The 26,309-nt window shown below is 33.8% G+C and overlaps 2 protein-coding genes across 3 annotated transcripts in view; one reads left to right on the top strand and one right to left on the bottom strand.

Annotated features, from left to right (window-relative positions):
- LOC125844205 (phosphatidylinositol 4-kinase alpha 1) overlaps nucleotides 1-3,594 on the bottom strand; it is a 43,904-nt gene extending 40,310 nt beyond the window's left edge. The window contains exons 1-3 of the mRNA XM_049523470.1: nucleotides 2,577-3,594; nucleotides 2,040-2,381; nucleotides 1,807-1,962 (exon numbers count right to left, since the gene is read on the bottom strand). Of these exons, the coding sequence (XP_049379427.1) occupies nucleotides 1,807-1,962; nucleotides 2,040-2,381; nucleotides 2,577-3,392 (1,314 nt within the window). The 5' untranslated portion in view covers nucleotides 3,393-3,594. The remainder of the gene's footprint in view (nucleotides 1-1,806; nucleotides 1,963-2,039; nucleotides 2,382-2,576) is intronic.
- LOC125844213 (costars family protein) overlaps nucleotides 1-26,309 on the top strand; it is a 974,123-nt gene that overhangs the window by 617,163 nt on the left and 330,651 nt on the right. The gene's annotated exons all lie outside the window — the stretch shown is intronic.

The raw sequence follows: 26,309 nt of genomic DNA, 5'->3' as shown, positions 1-26,309 counted from the left end.
ATAACTGCCTGGTTGCCCAGAATGTACTGTGGAGCTATCTGAGGAACCTGATAAAATAATTTGGTTTTATAGCAGTAATGTTATGTTCTCTGTAACAATTGCTACAGAAGTTTGCTACTTCAAGCAACAAAGATAAGTTCCCATGGAAAAGGACTTGGAGGCTGACAATAATGCAATGTGATTCACAAGAACCTACAGGGGTCTTAACTTCTGTAGCAGATGTCATATGAGCGGGAATGAAGTGGAGACAACAGGTCATCTCTTCATGCACTATTACATTAGCATTTCAGATGTGGGGCTTATTTCTCAGTATCTTTGGAGTGGTGTGGTTAATATCTGCTTCAGATAAATATCCTCTTTATTAGTGATCAGCAAAAGGATGTCAAAGTTACTGGAGTATTTTGCCATTTATTTGCTTCAGGTATTATGGGAGGACAAAAATAGAAGATGTTTGGAAGAGAAAGCTCAAGACATAAATAGTTTGAAATACAAATGCTTAGAGTTGTTAGCCGTGTTGTAAATGGAAAGATGCGCATGAAGGGTGTGGCCTAGTGGTCAATGAAATGGCTGAGAGCCATGAGGTCTCAGGTTCAAATCCCAACAGAGAAAAACACTAGGCAATTCTTCCCATCTGTCCTTGCCTTGGTCGAAAGAGTTACCTAGTACCTGTTGTTGGTGGGAGGTGGCAGGTATCCCATGGAATTAATCGAGGCGCGCGAAAGCTGGGCCGGACAACACGATCATCAAAAAAAAAAAGTAGATGTTTTGATAAGAGTTTTTCCAACTTTTTTCAAGCTTAGCCTGCTTTGTGCAGAGTTTGCGTATATTCTTACACCCTCGTGTTGCTGGTTTTACTGCCACAAGATTCTTACTTTACCTATCAAATTAAAAAGAGAGGAAGAAATAGATGGCAGATTCTTCTTTTATGGACTATCAATGTGAGTCAGGCACATAAATAAAACTAAAAAGAACAAATAAAAGGGCTAGAAAGTTACTATCCATAGTAATCAATGTGCTTATCCAAATAAATCCAGCATAATAGTGTAATCATGGCGTAAGACACTCTTTAAAAACTGTTTCACCTGTCATATGGTGAAGTTTGGCTAGAAAGAATAGATTTTTAAGGCAAAAAGGAAGATGTAATTCACCTTAATTATGGGTCTACTTTTTTGTTATCTTTTTGGTGCAGGCAGATTTAGCCACATAATACAAATTGTTGGGAAATACTTCTAGAGTAACGATAAAGGAAAAATATATGTTCCTTCCAAATGAGTAAACTACTTCTTAACTTCACAATCCACATCATTTCATTCTGGGATCTAATACCACAATATGGACCCTACAGTAGTTCCATAGACAAAAATAACAACCAACACAATGACCAGTATAGAGAAAAGAATAGACAACAAATAGATGTCGTAAAAAGCTCTGTATACAATTTCTAAGTGAAATCTCTAACTGTTACTCCATCAAAATTCACTAATTTTTACCATATCCAGGGGCAACAGACATCCCCGAATGTAATGTTTGGGATACATATCAGAAGAAACAAGAGAAATTATTTATACCACATCAAATGATAGGTAAACCACCTTCTACCATCCAGAATTGATTCCATTTGCTACAAGCAGAGCAAACAATAAGTGATTTTAGCTTGGAAATCATTATACCTAGTGCCTCCAGACAGCAAGTAGTGTTTAGTACCTCTTAATTCATCAACAAACATACATTCTCCCTTTCCACTAGTTAATGATTAGCGTGTGCAAGTTACTCAAACTTCTAGGTAAACGGCAAGATAAAACTAACCTCTTCATCATAACCATTCCTTTCACAAATAGGAAATCCCATTATAAAGGTGTCCACAGGAGATCGATCCTTGTTCCATCCAAATTGAATTATCTCACAACTTGTCTTCAACACACTTTCAAACATGGGCCCCTGGTTGCTGCCCCAAGTGTCTGTCTGTGGTATAAAAACACCATAATCAAGTTATGCTAGATTCTCTTATCAGCACACCTAACGTAAACCAAATATTGTACCTGAGCACAAGTCGCCAACACAAGAGACTTAAACCGAATGAGAAGCACCCGAAGCATCTGACCATCACGAGCAACAGCGGCATGAGAAATTCCAGAAAGCAAGGAGCTGAACAGCTCTTCACATGCTCTCCACTTTCGCCAAACTGAAAATAAACAGGCCTCTGCAGCCCCTATCAATGAAGCAAGAGCTCCCTGCAACAATTTTTTTGATGATTTTCCATCCAAATCAAGGGAAGCGAGGGCTTTAATCTGCAACCTGGCTGCTGCTTGATAAGCAGCAAGCTTGGCGTTGATCCTAACTTTCAGTGACTGCCCTTGTTCGGACCAGTCACGCTTCCTTATCTGCCAGTCAACCAAGTAGACCACCCTTTTCAGTAACATTTTCATCTTTTCTTCCAAAGAACGATACCACAGATTTAACAGAATAAAGTGCAATTAAACCATGCTTCTCCTGGACTACCCTTGCAACTTCTATCCTAAACAGAAAAAATAGCCACACAACTGTAACAGAATAAAAGCAATATCTTGATGGTTTACCTTTAAGAATGTTACCATTGACTGAAATTGCTGCTTTACAATACCTCTGACACTTTCCAATAGATTGGCATCAATAGAGACTTTTTCCAGGACATTTCCTATCAATATCAATGCTATTTCTTGTTTCTCAATCCTATCGATGGGCTCCTCTTCGAATGAGGCAATAGCTCGTTTCTCGGCAGCATCTCCTCCTCCATCACTGTACCCACTACTTGCAGGTAATAAATCTACATTGCTCATACTCATTGGTGAACTATGAGAGGAAGTTGCGAGCTCTTGTGGTACAAAATTGTCAAACTGCTCAAGCAGAGCTAAAACCAATTTGTTGGCATCATCAGGAGGAATAGGAGGGAAATGATAACACATTGCTTTCAAAACAGCCTTTGAAACTCCGAAATCTCCATTGGGATTACCTAAAGCTGATATAAGAATATCCCCTGTGAATCTAGCAACGTCAGTAGAAAATTCTGGAGATAATTCAGATGCTTTACAGATATATTCCAAGAATTCACGGAAAAAGGAAAGAATAGTGTCGTTTGTAAAAGATTGTGGCCAAAAAGATGGGTTAAAAGATGAAGGAATTGAACGATAGAAAGCAAGAAGGATTGATTTGGGCATTTCATCAGAATGATTAGGGCATTTAGAGAGAAATCGTGCAACAGCGAGTATGGCATTGAGTTGAGACCTGGAAACCCTAGGAGATCCAACAAGTAGGGCTTCAGGAGGAGGGCATCTACCACATATCCATGCTAGTTTATCCACGAATTGAGCTGGGTTTTGTGCGATTAAATCACATAGCTCAGTGATTGACTCCATTTTTTTCTTATTTGAAGAAAAATCACAACTTTACTAGTCGGGAGGGCCCGATCGCTGCCGGAAAATGTAGATAATGGAGGGGAAATCAACGTGTGATTGTTTGGTGCAATTTCTGAATTCCGATGCCGGCTCTTGTCGACTACTTCTTCTTCTTCTTTTTTTTGAATTTTTGTTTTCTTCTTCTTCTTTTTTTTCAGTTTGGGGAAAGTTCCATTTTATTTTTTATTTTATTTTATTCTTACACACATTCGTACGAACAAGACTAGTTTTTCTTTTTCCTTAGTTTTTATACCTGCGCGAATCATTCCGTAAAATAAGCTCTACTTCCTCTTCTCAGTATTTAACTCCTTGCAGCATTTTTACTTTTAAGAAATCTAACAATATATTGCGTTTAACATTAAGGGAGAATTAATTTAAAGTGTTCAATATTTGAAAAGTATTTACAACCTGTAGCAACATAATCTGTATTTCGCACGAAGTGACTAATCGTTTTATAAATTTGTTATTAGTTAAAAAAATAAAATTTGTTTTTACTATTGTTATAAAATCAAGCTCAGGAACTATAACTATAAAGAGAAGAAAACAAGATAATTAGATGAAGGAAAAGACATTTCTTCTTATTCAAGTGTGCCATACATTACATGGAGAATGATATCTCTATTTATAAGTAAAGAAATCACTTCAAAGGCCACCATGATAAGTGCCAAATTAATAGATACATTGTTATCCCAAAAAGGTTTATATCACCTTAGGAACACACATACATGACTGTTAGTTCATGAATAAACTAAATAGACAATCCACTATTCAATGGATTTATAACATTCCCCCTTGGATAGATAATGTATCTTGTTAAAACCTTACTAGGAAAAACCATGTGGGGAAAATTCTAGTGAAGGAAAAAGAGTACACATCTTTTAATATGCATTATTTGTTGCCTCATTAAAAACCATACCAGAAAAATTCAGTGGGACAAAACCTCAGTCAAGGAAAAAAGAGTGCAACACATATTATACTCCCTTGATTAAAACATCACTTAATATCTTGTGGTGATGTCATCCAATCTTATATACCAGCTACTCAAATATTTATATTGGCAGTGTTTTTGTGATTACATCACATTTACGAAGATGTTGTATTGCTGAACTCATCCCGATATATCATTTTCTAGTTTCATAGATATGATGAGGCTATGAGCCTAGCCAGATACATTCTTGAAAATCCTATATTCATGACCTCATTGTTATAAGTAAATTACTCATCCAACTTGTTTATAGCAATAATCATTTTGTGGACACTTTCATTTGCAATTGATTGTCTTGTAGAATAACTTCATAAATGTCATTGATGTCATTTCAACGTTTTCTCGTTGGGGAGGAGCGAAATCTTGTCAATAAACTCATTGCATAATATTTAATCGCATATAGCAAGGTGCTATAGTGTCTCAATTGACTGATATATGGAGTTTCATCACTACAAAGTTCTCCATCCTTCTCTTGAGGTCGAAATGGATCTTTATTTATGTCAAGCGATATCATAATTATTGGGATACTCAATGAATGTGATTTATTCATGTGAAATCGAATTAAAAAATTTCTATATATGTTGATTGATGGACAAATATTTCATTTGTCAAATTCTCACTCTATAGTTCAAGACAAATGTTTGTCTTACCAAAATCTTTTCATTTTAGATTCCCTTTCAAACACCAACAACCTTTGAAAGATCTTTAAGAGTACTAATAATGTTCAAGTCATCAACATACACAACTATTATAACAAATTTAGATCCTGACCTTTTTAATAAAAATGCAAGGACAAAGAGAGTCATTTTTTATACAACTTTCTTCCTTGATTATTTCAATTCATATAAGGATTCTTGAAGCTTTATTAGAAAAGTTTCTTTCAAACTTTTATATGCTTCAGGCACCTTGAATGCTTCAAGGATTTTTATATAACGTTCATTGTCATGTCTAGCTAGACATGATAATTATTCATTATGCATTCAAGTTTTTCATATGTTGCCAGATCAAAATAAATCATTGCATCCACCATAGGAGAAAACATCTCCTATATGTCAGGGTTTTTGCCAAAAATATTTATACCCCAAGGCACAAGTCGTACTTGATATCTTACAATTATACTATCGCATAATAATTTATTAGTACCCCATTAACATTATACCTTGATATATGGACTATCAATCCAAAACGTCACTTTTTTAAGTGAAACCAAATATATTTGAATATTGCATTTATTTGGCCAATCATTTATTTGTCCATATTATATGATAGATTTGAATTCAAGATCCTCATCTCCATTTATATCATTGAGCGCTACTTCATATCAAAGATACTGTCAACAGTTATTTGATATCGATTTCAATATGACATAACTTATCGAAATCTCTTCATTTTTCATCATTTCAGGTACATGAATCTTTATTAATATTTTTATGAAGTGTTATGTCGTTGTGCTCCTTTAAAGAACTTGCTTCATTATCTTGACCATCTTAATCTTTGCTCCTCTCATTCCTCAAGGATCTTTATATTAGGAATCGACCGGTCCATCACACTTCAATCATATCATAGACTTTTTTCCTTCACGGACTTCTCATTGGAGCATTTGCAGTTGAACTATAACATATGGTTAGTAAATTTATTTGGAAATAGATTTGCAACACTATGCAAATGAATTATCCGTTGAACTTCAAATTCACATTTTTTAACAAGGATCTAGATAATTCATAATTCACCTCACACGTAATTTTCAGTTGTCAATCATCTCTCCCTCTAATGTTAGAAAATCTAACATTCATCCCAACCTTATTTGGAAATTCATCTTTGTGTGTGGTGGAGCAATTAAAATTATAACCGCTTATTCAACATTTTAGATGAAAATTATTTGGTTCCTGGACCTGAACCAATTTTGATAGGGAAACCTTGTTGGTTTGATGCATACACGTGATATTACATGTTAAATAAATCCATCTCATACCAATGTTCTTTTGGGAGATTTGTTCTCATTACCAATGATTTAGCTATAATTTGAGGCATTCAATTTCTGCTAAACCAACCAACATTATCTACATAATTTTACACTTTGAAGCTATGCTCTTGATTTAACAATTCAAGCAAAAAACCTTACAAAATCCAATTTGTAAGTTGATAGCAAAGCACACGGAACCATGCCATGGATGCAACTATTGAAATTATATAGTTACAAATGGACCACATGACAGGTGAACAGGCTCATATTCACCTTTTTTAATATTCCAAAATTTCAAGGAATACAATCTCAACCTTAGTGTATCACCTCGGTTTTATAAAGAGCTAAATCTAGAAAGAACTAAATTGAGAATTGTGTACGTTAGTCTTCAATTGTGAGTTTTGGGTCAACTTGAAACAACCATAACTTTCAGTACATGATGAGTTAGGTAAGTCATAATGTATTAAATGAAATATATTTGAGTCATCTTTTCAACGACACTGAGTTTGCTAAATTCCGAGTTCGGATGAAGGAGATATGCCCGTTTGAGTGTAGCATATCTAGTTAAGGAAATTCATCCGTTTTAAGGAGGGGTATTTTGGTTTTTTCCTTACCCCCATTAGTCTTAAATGTTTTTCTATTCCAATTAGGTGTCAAAGCTGATTAAAATCAGATTTCACTCAAATCTAAAAATGTTTGGAAAACTAAGGCAAAGTTCAAGAGGAGAAAATAGGAGTTTCAAGAAGTTCTTCAAGATTTCGGGGAAATCGCCAAGAACTTCGTTCTTTCGAGGTATGTAAGCTTTCATAATGATGGGGTTTTTAACCCTCGTGTCAATCATGTGATTTTCATCCAAAATTTTGTTCTTGAGGTTGATTGATTTGAGTTCTTGAGAAGTTTTTCAGGTTTTAGCTTCATCTTTGTCAATGGAGTCTTGCTGAGTTCTTGAGGTGAGGTTCTTGCGAATGAGTGTTGTTGGTGGTGGGTTTTGTGTGGATTTTCGTTGTAATTGAGTTGGGTTTATGATCTTAAAGGATTTTGAAGGAATTCATTCGATTCTAAACGGGTTAGGCCTCATAATAGAGAAGAATAATTCGTCAAAATCTAGTAGAGGAGTGGGGCGCCACACCAGCATAGCACCCAAACTACTGTTCAGTAGTTTGGGTCCTGGTGCACCGTGCCACTCAGTGCGCCCCAAACCACCTTCAGTAGTTTGGGGCAGGTGCCCCGCGCCACTCAATGCACCAGGATCGCCAGGTCCCTTACCCTTTCGATTCTTCCTCTGTGTGAATTTCCTTGAATTGTACCTATGCTCTCTTCTTGATTTCCACACTTAAAATCTTTATTAATCCTTGAGATATCATCCATATCCAAATCATAACTCTTGAATTCACATTTCAAATTCAAGATAGAGTTGAGAGTAAAGTTCGAGGGAGTCCTTTGAGTTATTTTGAGAAGTCTTGTACAATCTTTAAAAAAAAATGTTTTAAGACTTGATTACTTGAGTATGAGGATGAGGAGAGTTGAGTTCATGTTTTCAAAATGAATATATGGGGGACTAAGTATCCCCAAATGAGTTCATGAGGAGTTTTGAGCACTATCTCTTTTAAGAGAATCTTTTGAGTAATAAACTCAAAGTTTGAAGATGAGGAAATGTTTTTATACATATGAGCATAAGTTATATTATTAGGAGTAGTATTGAGTACCGATATAGGGATGAGTTTAGACAACTCAAAATCCTCATAAACCATGTGTGCCAACATGTGTAAAGGATTATACTTTTTAGATGATTCCTTATTGCTTTCAACCATAGTTTAGTGGATCCACTTAGTTGAGGATGTCTTATACTTCGGCAAGGTATATGACAGTTCTGGCAGCGTGGGCGAGGCGTTGTATCATCACATAGCTCATAGTGATGGTTGTCGGTTAGAGAATCTCCCAAATAAGAGTAAAGAGTTTATTATTGTATTTTTAAATATAATGAGGTACTACCTACTGTTTTAAAAACTTTCTTTATACTGCATCTTTATTGTTGCTTTTATATTGAGTTGAGTTGAGTTGAGGTGAGGTGAGTATTTTCTTCTTTTTTATCAGTTTAAGCATATGTCTGTGCTTTAGAGTTCCCCTTTCATGCTCGTACATTCAATGTACTAACGCCATTTGACCTACATCTTTTTATGATGCAGATACATGTATTCATGGTTATCAATAAGTGCTCCGTTGATACTATTTGCAGTTCCAGATTTACTTTGGTGAGCCTCTTTCCTTTCAAAGGGTTCCACATTTACTTCAAATTTTGTTAGGATGTCACGGGTCTTGTCCCGACTTGCATGTCAGTATTTTAGAGGCTTCATAGACTGTAGTAGTTGAGGAGTTTTTTTTCTCATTCTCCCTTGTTAATGTTTTAAAGACTATGAGTTGAACATTTATGTTCATTTGAGTATATTGAACTAAACTATTTCATTTACAATATTCTTATGAGTTGAAGTTGTGTATTAAGTTCCTATATTGTTAAGTAAGTCTTCTGTTGAGTTGAGTCAAACCAAGGGTTCTCTTGGGGGCCAGCAATGGTTCTTGAGTGCCGGCCGCTTCCAGGGTGTAGACTCGGGGCGTGACACTGTAATGCCCCGGAAACTAGTAGACCAAACTAGAGCCTCTAGCTAAGGTTCTAAGGTTTGATGTATGAGGAATAAAATCGTAGATAAGACTTTTCGTGCTTAGAATGAGGGGTTTAGTGGTTAAACGTCAAGGAACGTGTTAGACCCCATAGATTAGAAGAATATCTAAGGTTTGGGTAAGGGTTGCAAGGGCAAGTGCCAAGGCAAGGGGACAAAGCCTAAGCCAAAGGCAAAGGCGGCCCAACCTTGGCCATGCACTGCCTAGGGTTCACAACCAGTGGTCTTGACCACGATCCATGAAGACCCCTTAGAGTCATAGGAGGCAAGGTCCTTAGACCTAGCTACTGCCTAAGGGACCACGACCATCACCATGACCCGTTGTCTTGACTACAGATCGTGAAAGGTCTCGTGGTCATGCCTTAGCATTGTGGGAGTTTGGCAAGTTGAGGGGAGCCACTGGTCAAGGGACCACGGGCCGTGGTGCCCTTGACGGCTCGTGAAGAGGGGCGTGACCCCTGGCAAGGGGTTGCCTAGTTAAGGGTTATTTGGTAATTTCCAAAATGATTAATTAATTAAATGGGTCATTTTATATGAGTTTTATTCACCTATATAAGGTATTTTAAGTCATTAGCCCCCAAATTTTAAGTCATTTTTCACAAGACCCAAATCAAAACCCCAAATCATTCCTCTCTCAAATATTTCTCTCTCTAGAAAACCTCTATTGAAGAAGAAGCTACAGTTTGAAGCTAAGGTCAAGAACAAAGACTCCATTGTTGAAGGCTTGTGTTAGGGATTTGATTAAGGTATGTTTAGCTTTTCATCTATGAGTTCTTCCACCTATAGAGTCCCCAAGAAATTTCCCCAAATTTGTGAAAAAGAACCTCAATCTAAGTTAAGGTTTCTTCCAATGTGTGGGTATAGTTGGGTATGACTCCAATTGGTTGGATAATACTTATATATGATTAATTTAGTGTTGATTCATGATATTATGATGAATTTATGTGAATTCCATAGTTAACCCTAGAAATAAAAAATGTGGGTTTATACCTTGTGAAGAGAAATTGATAATTCTTGATAGATCTTCTAGAATTGTTATCATGTATAGAACTTGTTCAAGAATATGAATATGAAAGCATGAATTGATACTAGATTTATGAATGTATGGTATACCATGTATGGTAGTGATTGAATTTGAGACTTTATGATGAATTATGCTTAGAATTGCCTATGATTAAGGCTTGTGACTAATATGTCTTGTGATCTAGACTAGTATGATAATTGTGGAGTAAATCTTGAAGGTAGGGCTTGAAGTCATAATGTTTATCACTAGGGCTTATAGAGTAAGTCTAATATGATGAGATAGCTTGCATGAATTGGTATACAAATAGATAGTGTTGTGGTGGAAGGCTTTTACGCACATGACCTACTTAGAACTATATGAATGCTTGTATGTAGAATGTGAAAGGTCTTCTCACATAGAATGGTTCTAGATTGAAGGGTTAATCACCTAAAATGAATTAAATCATGTTAGAATATAATAGCTTGAAGTTGTGACATATGATCCCTTCATGTATAGCTCGTTTGAATAGCATGAGTTAGTAGTTCTCATGTTAGCTTGGGATTGAGGAATGTTACTCTCCTAAGGTTAGCTTGAATTAACATTGGTAGGATGCTCTTCATGGTAGCTTGAATTAGCATTTGTGGGATGCTTTTCATGGTAGCTTGCATTAGAGTAGGCATGGTAGCTTAGGATTGAAGATATATACTCTCCTAAGGGTAGCTTGAACTAGCATTGTTAGAATGCCTTCATGGTAGCATGAATTGGTTAGGCCAAGACCATTTCATGGTAGCTTAGGATTGAAGATTCATACTCTCCTAAGGACAGCTTAGGATTGAGGGCTTATACTCTCCTAAAGATAGCTTAGGGTTGAGGATTCATACTCCCCTAAGGGTAGCATGCATCATATTGAATGTTTCCATGGTAGCTAGGTTGCAATACTTGTATTCTTCCTTGTATAGCTTGGTTTACATGTTAGTGTGCTTTCCATGGTAGTTAGGTCTAGCCTAGTAGAGTGTTATTCTTTGATAGTCTAGAATGATAAATAGTAAGATAGCCTAATGAAGTACTTAGTGTGAATGGTAGTATGGGATGTCATTCATACATGGCACAAGTATGACTTGAAGCTACTTATGAAGTGATTCTTTATGTGATGTATGCTTAGCTTGGATTGCTACTATAGTTGTCTTCCATGATATGATTAACTTAAGATGATACTTCCTTGTCTTTATGAAGTAGGTCAAGAATGACACTTATGACTAGTAAGCATGAATAGAGTGATGTCAAGATATGCTTAGTGTGAGTGGTATTATGGGATGCCACTCATGCATTGCACAAGTGTTCCTTGAGGTTACTTAGGAGAATAGTGCTCTTATGACATGAAAACCTAGGTCTTGACTATGAATGTGAACTATGCCCAAGAATGACCAAGAAGAGGTACTTAGCTTAGATGGTATTATGGGATGCTATTCTTGCCTTGCACATGTATGCTTTGAGGTGGCTTGTGAAGTAGTTCTCTTGTAATATGAAAAACTAAAGGTTGAAGTATGTAAACATGAAAGTCTAAGTAAAGACTATGCCAAGAACATGAATTATCTCCTATGCTCATTAACTGTGTCTTACATTGACTTATGATGATATGATGCTTATGTTGGAGATTATGCTATGACCATGTTATTATCTCTTATGCCATGTCTTATGTTGACTAACCATTTTGAGATGCTATTATGATGTTGTGCTAACTTTCATACTTTGGTACATTTTGTACTAACACATATTGTCTACATTCTAATCAAATGCAGAGTTTCGGAGATTGAGTTGCTTGAAGGCTAGGTTTCTAAGGTGCAAGGAGACTTGAAGATTTGGTGAGTCCTCATAGCTTCGAGGACAAACCCATTATTCCTTTATGTCATTTCTTTATGTTTTAGACTTTGTATGGGCTGCGTCCCAAGAGTTTTATTCAAGAGTTTAATAGATGGTTTGAGACAAAGGTTTTAGTAAAGACTTCCGCTTGCTTATGAAAATGTTTTTGATTGTATGGTTTTAAAGAAGTTTTAAATTTCCCGTACTTTTATAGTATCTTATGTTATGATTATGCTAAGGGCTTGTATGAGACCCCTTCGGGGTCAAGTACGCCATGTTACGTCTAGGGGGTACCCCTGGGTCGTGACAGAGTTGATACAATGATATTTTATTATGAGTACAAGCAACACAGGAGAATTCTTGAAGATCTTTTTTATTTCTTCAAAATATAGCCACGTGAATTCTTGATTACTTTTGCATCATATTTTAATCGAAATGGTCAATCGGTTATGCCAACTGATTTTTATCCCAGTAAACTTTTAGTGTACTTTTGCATGTGATTCCATCATCATGATCATGTTTGTATATAACAAACATGAGGAAAAGACGAGAAACCTTTTAGATAAATACTTATAACCCGCTTTGGTTGTAGTAATATGAAGATATTAAGTCTCTCATACTTTATAGTCTCAATATTTCTTTTTAATTAATCTAAAACTTAAAAATTTTCTTTCGAGAATTACTACAATCTTAATATTATTCCTCTGATAATAACACAATAACTCTTTAGAGCTTACAATTAATTTTGTGTATTATCACATATTCCATGACACCATTCATATGGTGAACATCTCCTTCAAGGAAAAAATTATATTATTATTTCATGGTCAAAATTATTACAAGCAATACATGTTTCTTACTTTACTTTTGTCGAACCACAGGTACACAACCAATGACAAATTTATATTGCCACATAATAATATTATTTTGTCATGGCCACAACCTTTATAGGCAAGAATTACTTCTTTCTTCTGCCATTTCGATAGGTCACAATAAACATATCATAATATTTATGACATATAAACGTACACGACATTGACCATTCTTTCCAAATAAAATTTATTTATTTCTGTTCAACCTCTCGTAGAGGTGAGTTGTGGCATATTTATAACCATACATGAATATGTTCCTATTTATATATATATATACTAGTTTTTCGACACGTGCAACACACATGATTATAAATTCAGAAAATTTAAGCGAAGATTTTAATAATAAGCTTTACACAAAATAATAGTGCAGATTCTTTGTGAATATTTAATGTGGATCGTCATATATATCTCTTATTCACACAAACCTATGAAGATGGTCAATGAAAAATTTTATTAGTTAAATGCAATAATGTATATATTTATTTCAATTTGATGAGGTTCAATCATGTAATTAGTTGCATCTCACTAATATTACCTTATAGTTTGTGTATTTTTCTTGTCATCTAACCAAATGTGCTTTGCACGTGTATTCCACTTAATCTTTTTAGATGTCATATGAACATAGGGAGAACAATTACATTTTATCTTTAGAACTATTTTGTATAATATTTTTTATTTTATAAGTTATAACAAAATAGATGACGTTCTTTTTGTTGGCTCTCATATTTGACTTCTTGATTGACTATGTACATAAATAAAACATAGTTATCAGACTCTCCATAGTTAACTGAGAAAGGTTTCTTTTTTTTTTTTTGCCGAAAAACTAAAAATTAAAATTAAAGAATATATTGTATTTGTAAAATCATATATATAATCACTTGTTTATCTTACACCCAACAAAGATATAGTTCATATATTTGTAAATAATTTTCAATTTATTCAACCAAGCATGATTCGTCCAAGGAAAAATGAAAGCACCATGTTATCACATATATAGAGACGGTATAATAATATGAAAAAAATTTAGTCAAAATTTAATATAATGAAAGATGGAAGATAGAAGTAATTAATTTAATAACTATGTGAATTCATAATATTATAACTTAAGAATGTAAAAGAGTGTGAATAACATTTGCAATAATTAGTAATAACTAAGAGATTTATAATGTTAGAACTAAAGAACTAATGTGCAGTAGATGAATTTCTAATAAAATTTATACTTAAATAAATATGACTTTTAATTAATAATACTATTATTTTTTATAGTTATTAGATTTTAATTTAGTGTAGGGACAAAATGAAAATGTTTATTCCATATTACTGAATATAATTTATTTTCTTAATGATAAATACTAAATGGTTCATATATATTCACATATTTTCACATTTGTTTCGAGTTTTTTTTTTTTAAAAAAAAGAACTCGGAAAATTTTAAAATAATATATTTTGAAATTAGAAGACCCTGTTAACTTGATTATATATTCGTGACATATATAAATATCTACCCAAATATATACATATATATATATATAAACTCAGAATAGTGGTACCTCATATTCCGCTAAACTTTGAACTCACTGAACGACAATAAATCACACAGAATGTTTTAAAATGCAAGAACAAGAAGAGTAGAAGATTAAAAAAAAATTGTGGTTGAAAAATGAGAGGAAACCCCTCTATATATAGTCAACCAAGGTAGTATGAACAAGTGTTTTCGTGTCGTATTTGAAAAGTCATGACATTTCCGAGAAGTCACAACCCTTTGGAAAAGTCACAACTTATTGAAAAAGTCACAAATCTTTGGAAAAGTCACAACTCTTTGAAAAAGTCACGACTCTTTGGAAAAATCACAACCCTTTGGAAAAAGTCACAACCTATCAGAAAAGTTACAACTCATCGAAAAAGTCACAACCCAAGTAAGGGATATTATAGTAATTTAACATTCAAGTTAGGAGTTTATGCTTATAAGGTAACTAGACATCGGAGCTCGTGCTAGCACGGGCCCAATATGTATCATTTTTTGTTTCAATTTATGTGGCAAAGACAAAATTAAAGGGTTAATCAAACTTTAATATTAATTTAAAATAGTTTAAATTTTTAGTTATTGTTAACTATGGTAAAATTTTTTTTATGTCTTTTAACATTCTAAATTGGTAATTATTGTTGTATGATTTGTAATATCTTTTACGCAATTTTGAAATAATAAAGGTTATTTCTTCTTTCTCAATTTATGTGGTAATAATAAAATTTGGAGATTCAATCAATTTTTTTTGTCTTTAAAATATTCTATTGTTAATTACTGTAAATTATTGTACTTTCTAAGTAATTTTTAAATAATATATATTGTTTCATTTGTCCAATTTATGTGTCACCGATAAAATTTGAAGAGTTAAGCAGATCTTTTACATATTTTTATATCTTTTGAATAGTTAAGTAAAAAATTATTGTGATTTATAATATTTTATTCAACTATTTAAAAAAATTAAACAACAAACAAAACGAATTCATCATAGGAAAATTACCAAAGCATCATTGAATATATCAATAATGGGTCTCACTTTTTGATTAAAAAAATATGCATATTGGGAGGATATTTTTGTCCAAAGTGGAAATAGAATAAGTATAAAGCATTAAAGTCTTTTAAAATTTTAAATTGTAAATTCTTATTGTATGATTTGTAATACTTTTACGCCATTTTCAAATAATAGAGGTCATTTCTTCTTTCTCAATTTATGTAGTACTAAAAAAATTTTGAGATTCAATCAATTTTTTTTGTCTTTGAAATATTTGTAGCTGTTAATTACTGTAATTTATAGTACTTTCTAAGAAATTTTCAAATAATATATATTATTTCATTTGTCCCAATTTAAGTAATTAATTATCGTGATTCATAATATTTTATAGAATTATTTAGTATAGTAAAATAAATTTAAAAGAAACAAACAAAACGAATTCATCATAGGAAATTACCAAAGCCTCCTTCAATACATCAATAATGGGTCCGACTTTTTGTTTTTAAGAAATTGCACATTCGAAGGATATTTTTGTCCAAAGTGGAAATATTGTGTAAAAAATGTGTATTTATTGTGATTTTGAATGTTTTGTGGGGTAATAGAACGCACGCAAAGTTAAGGTGTCTTTTTCAAAATCTGGGACAACTTCAAGTATCACTTAATGTTCTTTCTCAAAATCTAATTTACTTTCGTAAACTATGTGTCAGATCAAAATTTAACAAATTCTAAAGGAATGAATAATAAATATCTCATACAATGACATATTTATTATTTAACTAAATAATAAATATGTAACTAAAAATCTTGTTAGCTTTTGACACATTAACTTTCAATAATGGGCAAACATTCACAATGATTATTACAAGTCACAATCTCTTTATGAGTTGATCATAACCATTTATACGTGTCATACCTTTATATTTGACATATTTACATGACCCACCTCAACATCACTTTGAAAGGTAAAGTGCACCACCACTTTATATATTTTTTTTATTTTGATGGAGGATTTGTAAAATTATCAAATTATTAGGTCATACAAGAACCACATGTCCAATGACCTTTCATAATACTTTGATGATAAAAATTACCTTCACATTTTGAAGGATTATTTTGAGAACTCATAGTGTTCTTTTCACCACAATAATGATTATTATTATTATTATTATTATTATTATTATTATTATTATTATTATTATCATCATTTCGTCCTTCCATGCCCTTATTCATACATTCAATCACTTTTCCTCTTTCAGACTTATTATTCGTTGCTATCACATTCATACAATAGAATGGAGCAAATCAATTGGGCAGATTTCAAAGTAATCATATACTGCTACCACATTCTCTAAATTTCATGAATTTTCATCAAAAATATGTTATTTTTGCCTTAGTCATCATTATATCATCACTATGGTGCATCGAGACTCAAATTCAATGTCTTATCCAAATAAAGGTGTGTTAGAAACTCGAACCCAATATTTTATCATCATGATACATCAAAATCTTAACTCAATATCTTATAATATTGTGGTGCGTCGAGACATTAATATGATATCTCACCCTCTTAATTCAATGAAACTTAAATCTATCGTTTACCTTCATCCAATGACATAATAGGTCAAAGGTCATTCATATGCAATTAGTATGAACCAATAAAAATAATACTCAATGCACCAAACCTTTTATTTGAGTTATCAACTTATTGACACGGAAAGAGGCTAGACAATTCTCACTATGAATAATAAATATAGCAGATAAGCATACACACAAAATAATTGAATACATTTATCAACTCCAAAATAGATTCACTAGTGATCAACTTTGTCATTTACTATATTTCTTTACAATTTATTCTTATTTTATATGAATACCTCAAAAATGATTTCATTGTATAGTTGCATACTAATAAAAATACTTAAAAAACTATAATAAAATTAGTTACTGCCGTTTCAATTTCCTTGTGAAGTACCCTTAGAATTCTATACACATCTAAAAAACATCAACTAGCTTATGAAATAGACAAAGTAATATTTAATGTTAACCAACAAATTGCTCAAAATGACAACAATAAGCATAATCATAAAGAAAACATAAAATAGGTTCAAACATACAATAGGAAAAATACATAATACTAGTTATTCACCTTGTTAAAAAAAATCAACACAACCTCAACAATCAATAGTATTAATAACTTACCTTATTTTGGAGAGAAAATAAAACATAATCTTGAAATGATAAAGTGATTAGAACTCCGTGGTGATAATGTGTTATAAAATCAATCTAAGAACATATAACTATAAAAGAGAAGAAGACAAGATGAGTAGATGAAGGAGAAGACTTTTTTTCATATTCAAGTGTGTCATACATGGAGAATGATATCTCTATTTATAAGTAGAGAAATAACTTTAAATGCTACCATGGTGAATTCCAAATTAATAGATACATTATTATCCGAAAAAGGTTCATATCACCTTGGAAATGATAACAATTGAGAAATCAGAGACCAAAAAGAGTGGAAAACTATTTTGTATTTCTATGCTTTACAATTGATAAACTATCCACTATTTATATACAATGGTACAAGCATGATTCTAGCACAATATCATATTATATCTTGCACAATATCAATGGTGTGATTGTGCTTAGTTAAATTAGAATATTATCCCGAATATTTAAAATCATATCATATATTTGGAATACTAACATATATGATTTGGAATTATATCAGATATGATTTGGAATCATATCTAATATGGTCAACATCCCCTCTCAAATTGATAATACTTATCAAGAAGTATTAATTTGGATTATAGGAATTGGTGTCTCCTCCTTGTCATCGATTTTGTAAACAAGTCTTCCAATTGATCATGCGACGTGATATGTCGAAGACTAATGACTTGAATATTTAGTTAACTACGGTTACACTTACACCAAGAACTCCTATTCTATTGCATCAAGAGCTGATCAACAACAACTTCTCGAATATAATGGCAGTCCAATTCAATGTGCTTTGTGTTCTCATGGTGGACCAGATTTGTTGCTATTTGTATTGCACTAGTATTGTCAGCATGTAATGTAGTGGAACCATCAATAGAGATATGAAGTTCTGCCTCCATTGATGATTTTGAAATTCTTGGCTGCTTTTTGCACTTCCATGATACATGATCCTGATTAACGTACACCATCCTATCGTAGACTTTCGAGAGTTTGGACATCCTGCCCAATCTGCATCTGCATACCCTTCAAGATTTAGAGATGATGTTGAATTAAAGAAAAGACCTCGATTAATTGTACTCGGAACATAGCGAATGATTATGAGGAGGGCAAAAAAATGATGCTGGCAAGGATTTGTAACAAATTGGCTCAAGACTTGAATTGGATAAGAGATGTCATGTCTTGTTATTGTCAAATAAATTAGACAACCAATGAGCCTTATGTACAATGTTGGTTCTGCAAGAGGGTCACCATCATCATTTTTGTACTTCACATTGATCTCCATAGGTGTGTGAGCTAACGTATGATCACTTAGACATGCTTGTGTGACAATATCCTCTGCATACTTCTTTTGTCTTAGCATGATACCATCCTGGAAATATTCAACCACCAACTCCAAAAAATATGTTAATCTCCCAAGGTCCTTCATTTTGAAAGTTGCATTATGAAGATTCTTGAGTTGTACAATTACATTCTCATTATTATCGATTATAATCATATCATCCACATATAATAGTAAAATTGTCATATCAGTATTGGAGTGCCAGATGAATAATGAATAATCAAAAAAAGATTGAGAAAATCTAGAATTTATGATGGTAGATCAAAACTTTTCAAACGATGCACGTGGTGCTTACTTGAGACCATAAATAGATTTCCGAGGACGACAAACCATATCAGGTTGAGCTTGATTGTACCCTGGAGGAGGCTTCATGGTATAACCTCATGTAGTTCATCGTGTAAAAATGCATTTTCCACATCTATTTGATGGAGTTTTCACCGTTTGATGAATGTTATAGTGAGCAACACACAAATTGTTGTCATCTTTGCAACATGAGCAAAAGTCTCCTCATAGTCCAAGTCATATTCTTGTTTATATCCTTGAGCTACTAGTTGAGCTTTGTACCTCTCCAATATGCCATCAGACTTCTTTTTCACAGAATAAATCCATTTGCTCCCAATAACAGAAGATTCAGCCGGTTTAGAAATCAAATCCCATGTATTATTTTCTTCTAAAGCCGAAAGTTCCTCTGTCATTGCCTTTTTTTTTCAATAGTCATGACTTGATGCATGTTGGTAAGTAGTTGGGAAAAAATAGAATTCAAAGTCGCAAGTAAGGCATATGATCGATCGTATCTACCTAGAGAGTATCCATATCGATCTGGGACAGATGTTTTACATTCAGAGATGAAGAGAAGGAATGGAAGAATTTATTTGGTAACTTGGTACAGGTTCACCATCAGAATAATCATTGTTATTAGATGAGTCAGTGAAAGAAGTATTCAATAAATTATGTGACAAAGTACTATTACCTGAATTATCCATAGGAAATGCATCTGATTGACCAAGATCATTAATAATGCCATTAGGGTCTTCGTTGGGAGATGTAGGATTTTGTACCTGCTGATTTTCAAACTTGTACAGAAAGGAGACAAAGTCTGATTTTGTTGAAGAGGTAATAAGGTAAGCAAACAAATGCTCAAAGAAAATTACATGTATGGAAACCCGCAACTGTCGTTTATAAGAATCACAACAAAGATAACCATTTTGGACATAATTATAACCTAGGAAAAATACCTCACAATTTTAGTAGATAATTTATGACGCTCATGTCTAGGTAAATGGACAAAACGCACGCAACCAAAAACTTTTCGATGAGAATAAACAGCGAAATTTACCAAAAAGAATGTAATATGGACTATCATCTTTGTTAATGGTAATAGTGTGTCTGTTTATTAAAAAGACAGAAGTTTGGATGGCTTCAACCCAAAATATTTTAAAAACATTTGATGTATCAAGAAGAGCTAATGTGGCTTCTAAAACATGTCTATTTTTTCTTTCTACAACCCCATTTTGCTCAGGTGTGTATGGACAAGAGTGTTGTGAAGTAATGCCTCTCTCTTTTAAAAAATCTATGAGTTCTGACTTCATGTATTCCCCCACCTGAATCAGATCGGAATTTTTTGATTCATTTATTGAACTGAGTCTCAACATAGGTGACAAATTGTTATATGATTTTAGGAACTTCACTTTTGTTTCTACAAAAGAACACTCATATATATCGAGAAACATGATCAATAAACAAGATAAAATATCGATACCCCAATCTAAATAAAATTGTTGCAGAACCCCATACATCACTGTGAATCAAATCAAAAGTAGAGTTGTATGAAGTAGTACTACAAGGAAAAGGCAGTTTACGACTTTTAGATTTAGCACAATTTTCACAAGGCAATTTTGGTGAAAAACAATGATTTCTTACAATTTTGTAACATGAAAGAAAGTTTTTGAGCATGTGGATGTCCAAGACTATGATGCCACAAGTACCACAATTTATTTGAGTTAGTGATGTCTCCTTTAGTGGCAGATAGATAACATGCATGGTGAGGTGTTTCAAACATGGACAACTGGAACATTCTCCCAACTTTACGACCCTTGATGATCACCTTCCCTGTCTCCAAATTCTAAACAACACAACCAAGACGTGAGAAAACAACAAGGCAATTTTGTTCCACCAACTGTCCAACCGAAATAAGATTACCAATATGTTTAGGGACAAAAAGGACATTAGTGAAGCAAGATGATTTTCCAATCTTATAGGCAGGTAAAGTATCACCATTGGTCTGTGAAAATAAGATGATTTTCTGATAGAGTTGATAAAGAATGTAAATTATGGATATATCTTGTCATATGGTTAGACGTAGCTGAATCTATATTCCAATCTTTTGAATTCTTACTTAAATTATTACAAGGAAACAGTGAGAGCACTGGAAATAGCCCCGGGGAGAGCAACTGCAACTGAATATTGTATCATCTTTTGAATGCTTTCGGATCCAAAGAAGATGGTGTGATCTCTATTTGACTCACATAAGCTTCAGATGCTTGACAAGCTTCGGCTTGCTTTGACGCGTGTTTGGGCGTCGATTTTACTCCAGAATTATATGGCCAGGCTTTTTACAATAATTGCATATGTTTCTTTTCTTGCAATGTGACGCAATATGGCCATACTATTTGCACTCAAAGCATTGTGGTCCAGACTTTCGAAATGAGCTCTGAGTATATGATTTATGGGTACCTTTTGATGTATACATAGCCGCGTCAATTGTATAGGACGAATCCATGGATGCTAGAGTATTGATGCATGTCTCCTCACGAATGAGTTCTCCAAAAACTACATCGATATCTGGAAGAGTTTCTCTGTTAAGAATGTTAGCTCTAATAGGCTCAAAGTCAGGTCTCAATTTTATGAGAAATTGAACAACTCGAGTCTTCTCCCGCTCCAACATAACTTTCTTGAAGCCTGTGGAAGAAAGGTTTCCTCCAAAGCTTTGGTCTTATTCTGACCAGATTTCTGTAAGTCCCGAATAATAACTCCGAATGTGTTTATCTCCATGTTTGTATTTCGAAAAAGTATGTTCCAACTCAAAATCCCGAGCATGATTACATTAAGAATATACCTTTTTGAGATGCTTCCACATCTTTGCTGCCAAGTTGAACGGACGCAGACTGAGTTCAACATCTGCATGTACAAAATTGAGGATCCACGAAATTACACAAGCATTGTTAGCATGACAAACTTGTTTTTCCTTGTCTTCATTTGACTCAGTTGTTGATCCATTCTGGATTCCAAACAAGCTTTTTCCTTGAACAAAGATTCGGAAATAAAATTCCTACATCGAATAATTTTTTCCATCAAATTTGGTAGACAAAATGTCGTGAGAATGTGACTCCATTAGAAAGACAAGAGATATCCGATAGAAATCAAACAACAATAAGGAGCAAATTAAACTAATTTCTGGAAAAAAAATTAGACTCTGATACCATGATAGCAATTGAGAAATTAGAGACCAAAAAGAGTAGAAAAATATTATGTATTTCTGTGTTTTACAATTGATAAACTATCACTATTTATATACAAAGGTACAAACATGATTCTAGCATAATATCATATCATATCCTGCACAATATCAGTGGTATGATTGTGCTTAGTTAAATTAGAATATTGTTCCATATATTTTAGAATCATATCAGATATTTGGAATTTTAAGAGATATGATTTGGAATCATATCAGATATGGTCAGCACGGAACACACATACATGAATGTTTGTTCATGAATAAACTAATGGATAATCTACTATTCAATGGATTTATAACAACTGCTATAGTTTGTCTAAGAATTTTTTAATATTATAAAATATAAGATATCATTGATAAACTTTAAAGTTTTGCTAATTCAGTCGTATCCTTTCATTGGTAATATCGTTACAAGCCTTGTCCTTTTTGAAAAGTAACCTTCTTTTGAACCCTTTCCTCGTTGAACTTGAGAATTATAAAAGTTAACGTTAAAATCCTAAGTTTGGGGTGTTATGAGAAACTTATAGATGGATGCTTACCGCATTAGGGCTTGATAAAAAATATTTTGAGAATGGAGGAGAAAGTTTCAAAGAAAGAAAAAGTTGTGAAAAAGAAAGAAAGAGTTTGAATAAATGAAACTTGAACCCTCCAAAAATTGAAAATGGTTGCATGTGGGGGATCTAGAATGGGAGTAAGAAAGGAAAAATAAGAAAATAGTGTGGAATCTGCATTGAGTTGAAGAATGAAGAAAAAAGTGGAAAAGTTGTTGATTGAAAAGTTGTTGTGTAGTGTTCGATGAGAGTGTAGTCACTTGTACCTAAATGATATCATAGCCTTACCTAAGCCTACATTACAAGCTTAACAATGTCCTTTGAGATGTCCAGCCTAATGAAGTTGTGCCAATGTTGTCTGAAAATATGGGTAAGCCTATAGAGTGATGCTTGTGTACATGAGATGATTCGTTGTGAGTGTGAATGTTTACATTTTTGTCCATTGTATTGTGAATACTAGTGTGTGTTTTTGGGAAATTTCTTTTCTTGTTAGGGATTGAATACTAGGATGGATTGGTGAAGTTGATAAATTCCAAAATTTAGTCATGGGAAATTGTTAGTTCACTAGTAATTATGAGTCACTTCTTGAGAATTCTTGTTGTCACTTGATCATTCTTGAAAATCATTGAGTTTTGAAATTGTGCTTGAACTTGAGGAAGTTTCTTGGAATGGAAATCACTTGCTTGCTTGCTAATTATTAGTACCAATCAAAACTATGACCATGACCCTTACTTCAAATAGAAGGGTGTTGTGCTTAAATTTTGTAACACCCCGTATCCGAAACAGACCAAAAATTCTAGATTTTCAGAAGTTTCAGGTGCCACCCACTGAAGCCAACTACGGACCGTTAGTCGACTGATGGCCCGTCAGTCAGCTCCGTCGATGGGCAAGTCAACTTTCAGTCTTCAGTCGCAAACGACGGTTGACCAGAACGGCCCGTCAATCGACTGACGGCCCATCAGTCAGCTCCGTCGATGGGTCAGTCAAATTCCAGCCTTCAACCGTGAACGACGGTCGACCAGTATGGACCGTCAGTCGACTCATGGTCCGTTAGTCCCGTCCGTCGGTCATTCTGACAACAGTTAAGTTAGGGGTCTTTTGGACTTTTCCTATTTCGTTTAACCCCTAAGCTACGTCGTTTAGACCCTAAATTATGAGGTTTTAATTAGTTTAAGCCTAAAACGTAACTAGAACTTACCTAAGTCAAATCATTAATCAAAACATAGAAAATAGAAGCGTAAGAAGAAAAAGAGGTGACCAACCCTAGTTCAAGAATACAACAAGTTTTCTTCAGTTCCAGCCCAGAAATCGAAGGATTTCTCCATGGAATTCGTTACCAGGTATGTGGGATTTCACTAGTGGGTTCCTTTCACCCACTAGGTCTCTAGTTTTCAGTCAGTTTCTTGATTCCCTTATTATGACTAGACTTAGGATTTCTTGAATGTTAGAATTATTGGGTTCTTAGTTGTTATGATGATCCAAATCAGATTAGTATGTTAATAGTCAGTTTATTGCATGAATTCTAGAACCCTAGCTATGTATTTCTTTAGTTCTTGAAATACACATGTTTGGTCAGATATTTCAGTTATTCAATTATAAATGCCTTAGTTATTTATGCATCAATATCGGTTTATTTGTTGCATACTCAATTTGCATGTTTAGTTCGAGCTATCCAGTAACTTACAGAAATTCAGTCATAATGTGTTAATCACTTAATCCATTGGGAGTAGAATAATACCGAGTTGGACTAGGGTTTAGCGTACCCAAATAGTCCCAGAACTACTAGCCACATAGGTTATAAGTCCCCTCTGTGGGCATCATTTTAGTGATCACGCCAGTATGCCTCTATCCTTTGGCCGGGTATATTGGGTCCTCTCGATGGGGCGTATACATCGGACTCCACATTTAGCTCATGTGGTTTTATTGTCGGTTATTAGTAGCTCCCAGAGTTCAGTCAAATTTATTGCATTGACCTCATTTACAATTCAGTCTGTATTCAGTCTCAGCATGTTATAAATTTGGTCATTGCATCCACTTTGTTCAGTATTCAGTATTTATATCATGTTTAGATTATATCATTGCTTTATTGCTTTGTTCAGTTATATGTTATTTCAGCTATATTCTATCCTACATGCTCAGTACCTTACAAGTACTGACAAATACTCTGCGCTACATCTTCATCACTCTTAAATCGATTCTCGATCTCCAGTTCAGCAGAATCAGTGGTGAGTCCTCATTCTCCGAGGACAATAGTCATGAGTTTTTTTTTAGTATTTTTAGTCCTTTAGTTTCAGTTTTGCTAGACTTAATTGGGGCCTGTCCCAGTATTTCTAGTGAGCTAGAGGCTATTTTCAGACATAGTTAGATTCATCTTAGTATNTCATGTATTCCCCCACCTGAATCAGATCGGAATTTTTTGATTCATTTATTGAACTGAGTCTCAACATAGGTGACAAATTGTTATATGATTTTAGGAACTTCACTTTTGTTTCTACAAAAGAACACTCATATATATCGAGAAACATGATCAATAAACAAGATAAAATATCGATACCCCAATCTAAATAAAATTGTTGCAGAACCCCATACATCACTGTGAATCAAATCAAAAGTAGAGTTGTATGAAGTAGTACTACAAGGAAAAGGCAGTTTACGACTTTTAGATTTAGCACAATTTTCACAAGGCAATTTTGGTGAAAAACAATGATTTCTTACAATTTTGTAACATGAAAGAAAGTTTTTGAGCATGTGGATGTCCAAGACTATGATGCCACAAGTACCACAATTTATTTGAGTTAGTGATGTCTCCTTTAGTGGCAGATAGATAACATGCATGGTGAGGTGTTTCAAACATGGACAACTGGAACATTCTCCCAACTTTACGACCCTTGATGATCACATTCCCTGTCTCCAAATTCTGAACAACACAACCAAGACGTGAGAAAACAACAAGGCAATTTTGTTGCACCAACTGTCCAACCGAAATAAGATTACCAATATGTTTAGGGACAAAAAGGACATTAGTGAAGCAAGATGATTTTCCAATCTTATAGGCAGGTAAAGTATCACCATTGGTCTGTGAAAATAAGATGATTTTCTGATAGAGTTGATAAAGAATGTAAATTATGGATATATCTTGTCATATGGTTAGACGTAGCTGAATCTATATTCCAATCTTTTGAATTCTTACTTAAATTATTACAAGGAAACAGTGAGAGCACTGGAAATAGCCCCGGGGAGAGCAACTGCAACTGAATATTGTATCATCTTTTGAATGCTTTCGGATCCAAAGAAGATGGTGTGATCTCTATTTGACTCACATAAGCTTCAGATGCTTGACAAGCTTCGGCTTGCTTTGACGCGTGTTTGGGCGTCGATTTTAC

Source organism: Solanum stenotomum, chromosome 11, assembly GCF_019186545.1.
Source record: "Solanum stenotomum isolate F172 chromosome 11, ASM1918654v1, whole genome shotgun sequence".
Lineage (NCBI taxonomy): Eukaryota > Viridiplantae > Streptophyta > Magnoliopsida > Solanales > Solanaceae > Solanum > Solanum stenotomum.
The sequence above is the reverse complement of the archived record's forward strand: the minus strand, read 5'-3'. Positions and strand labels throughout refer to the sequence as shown.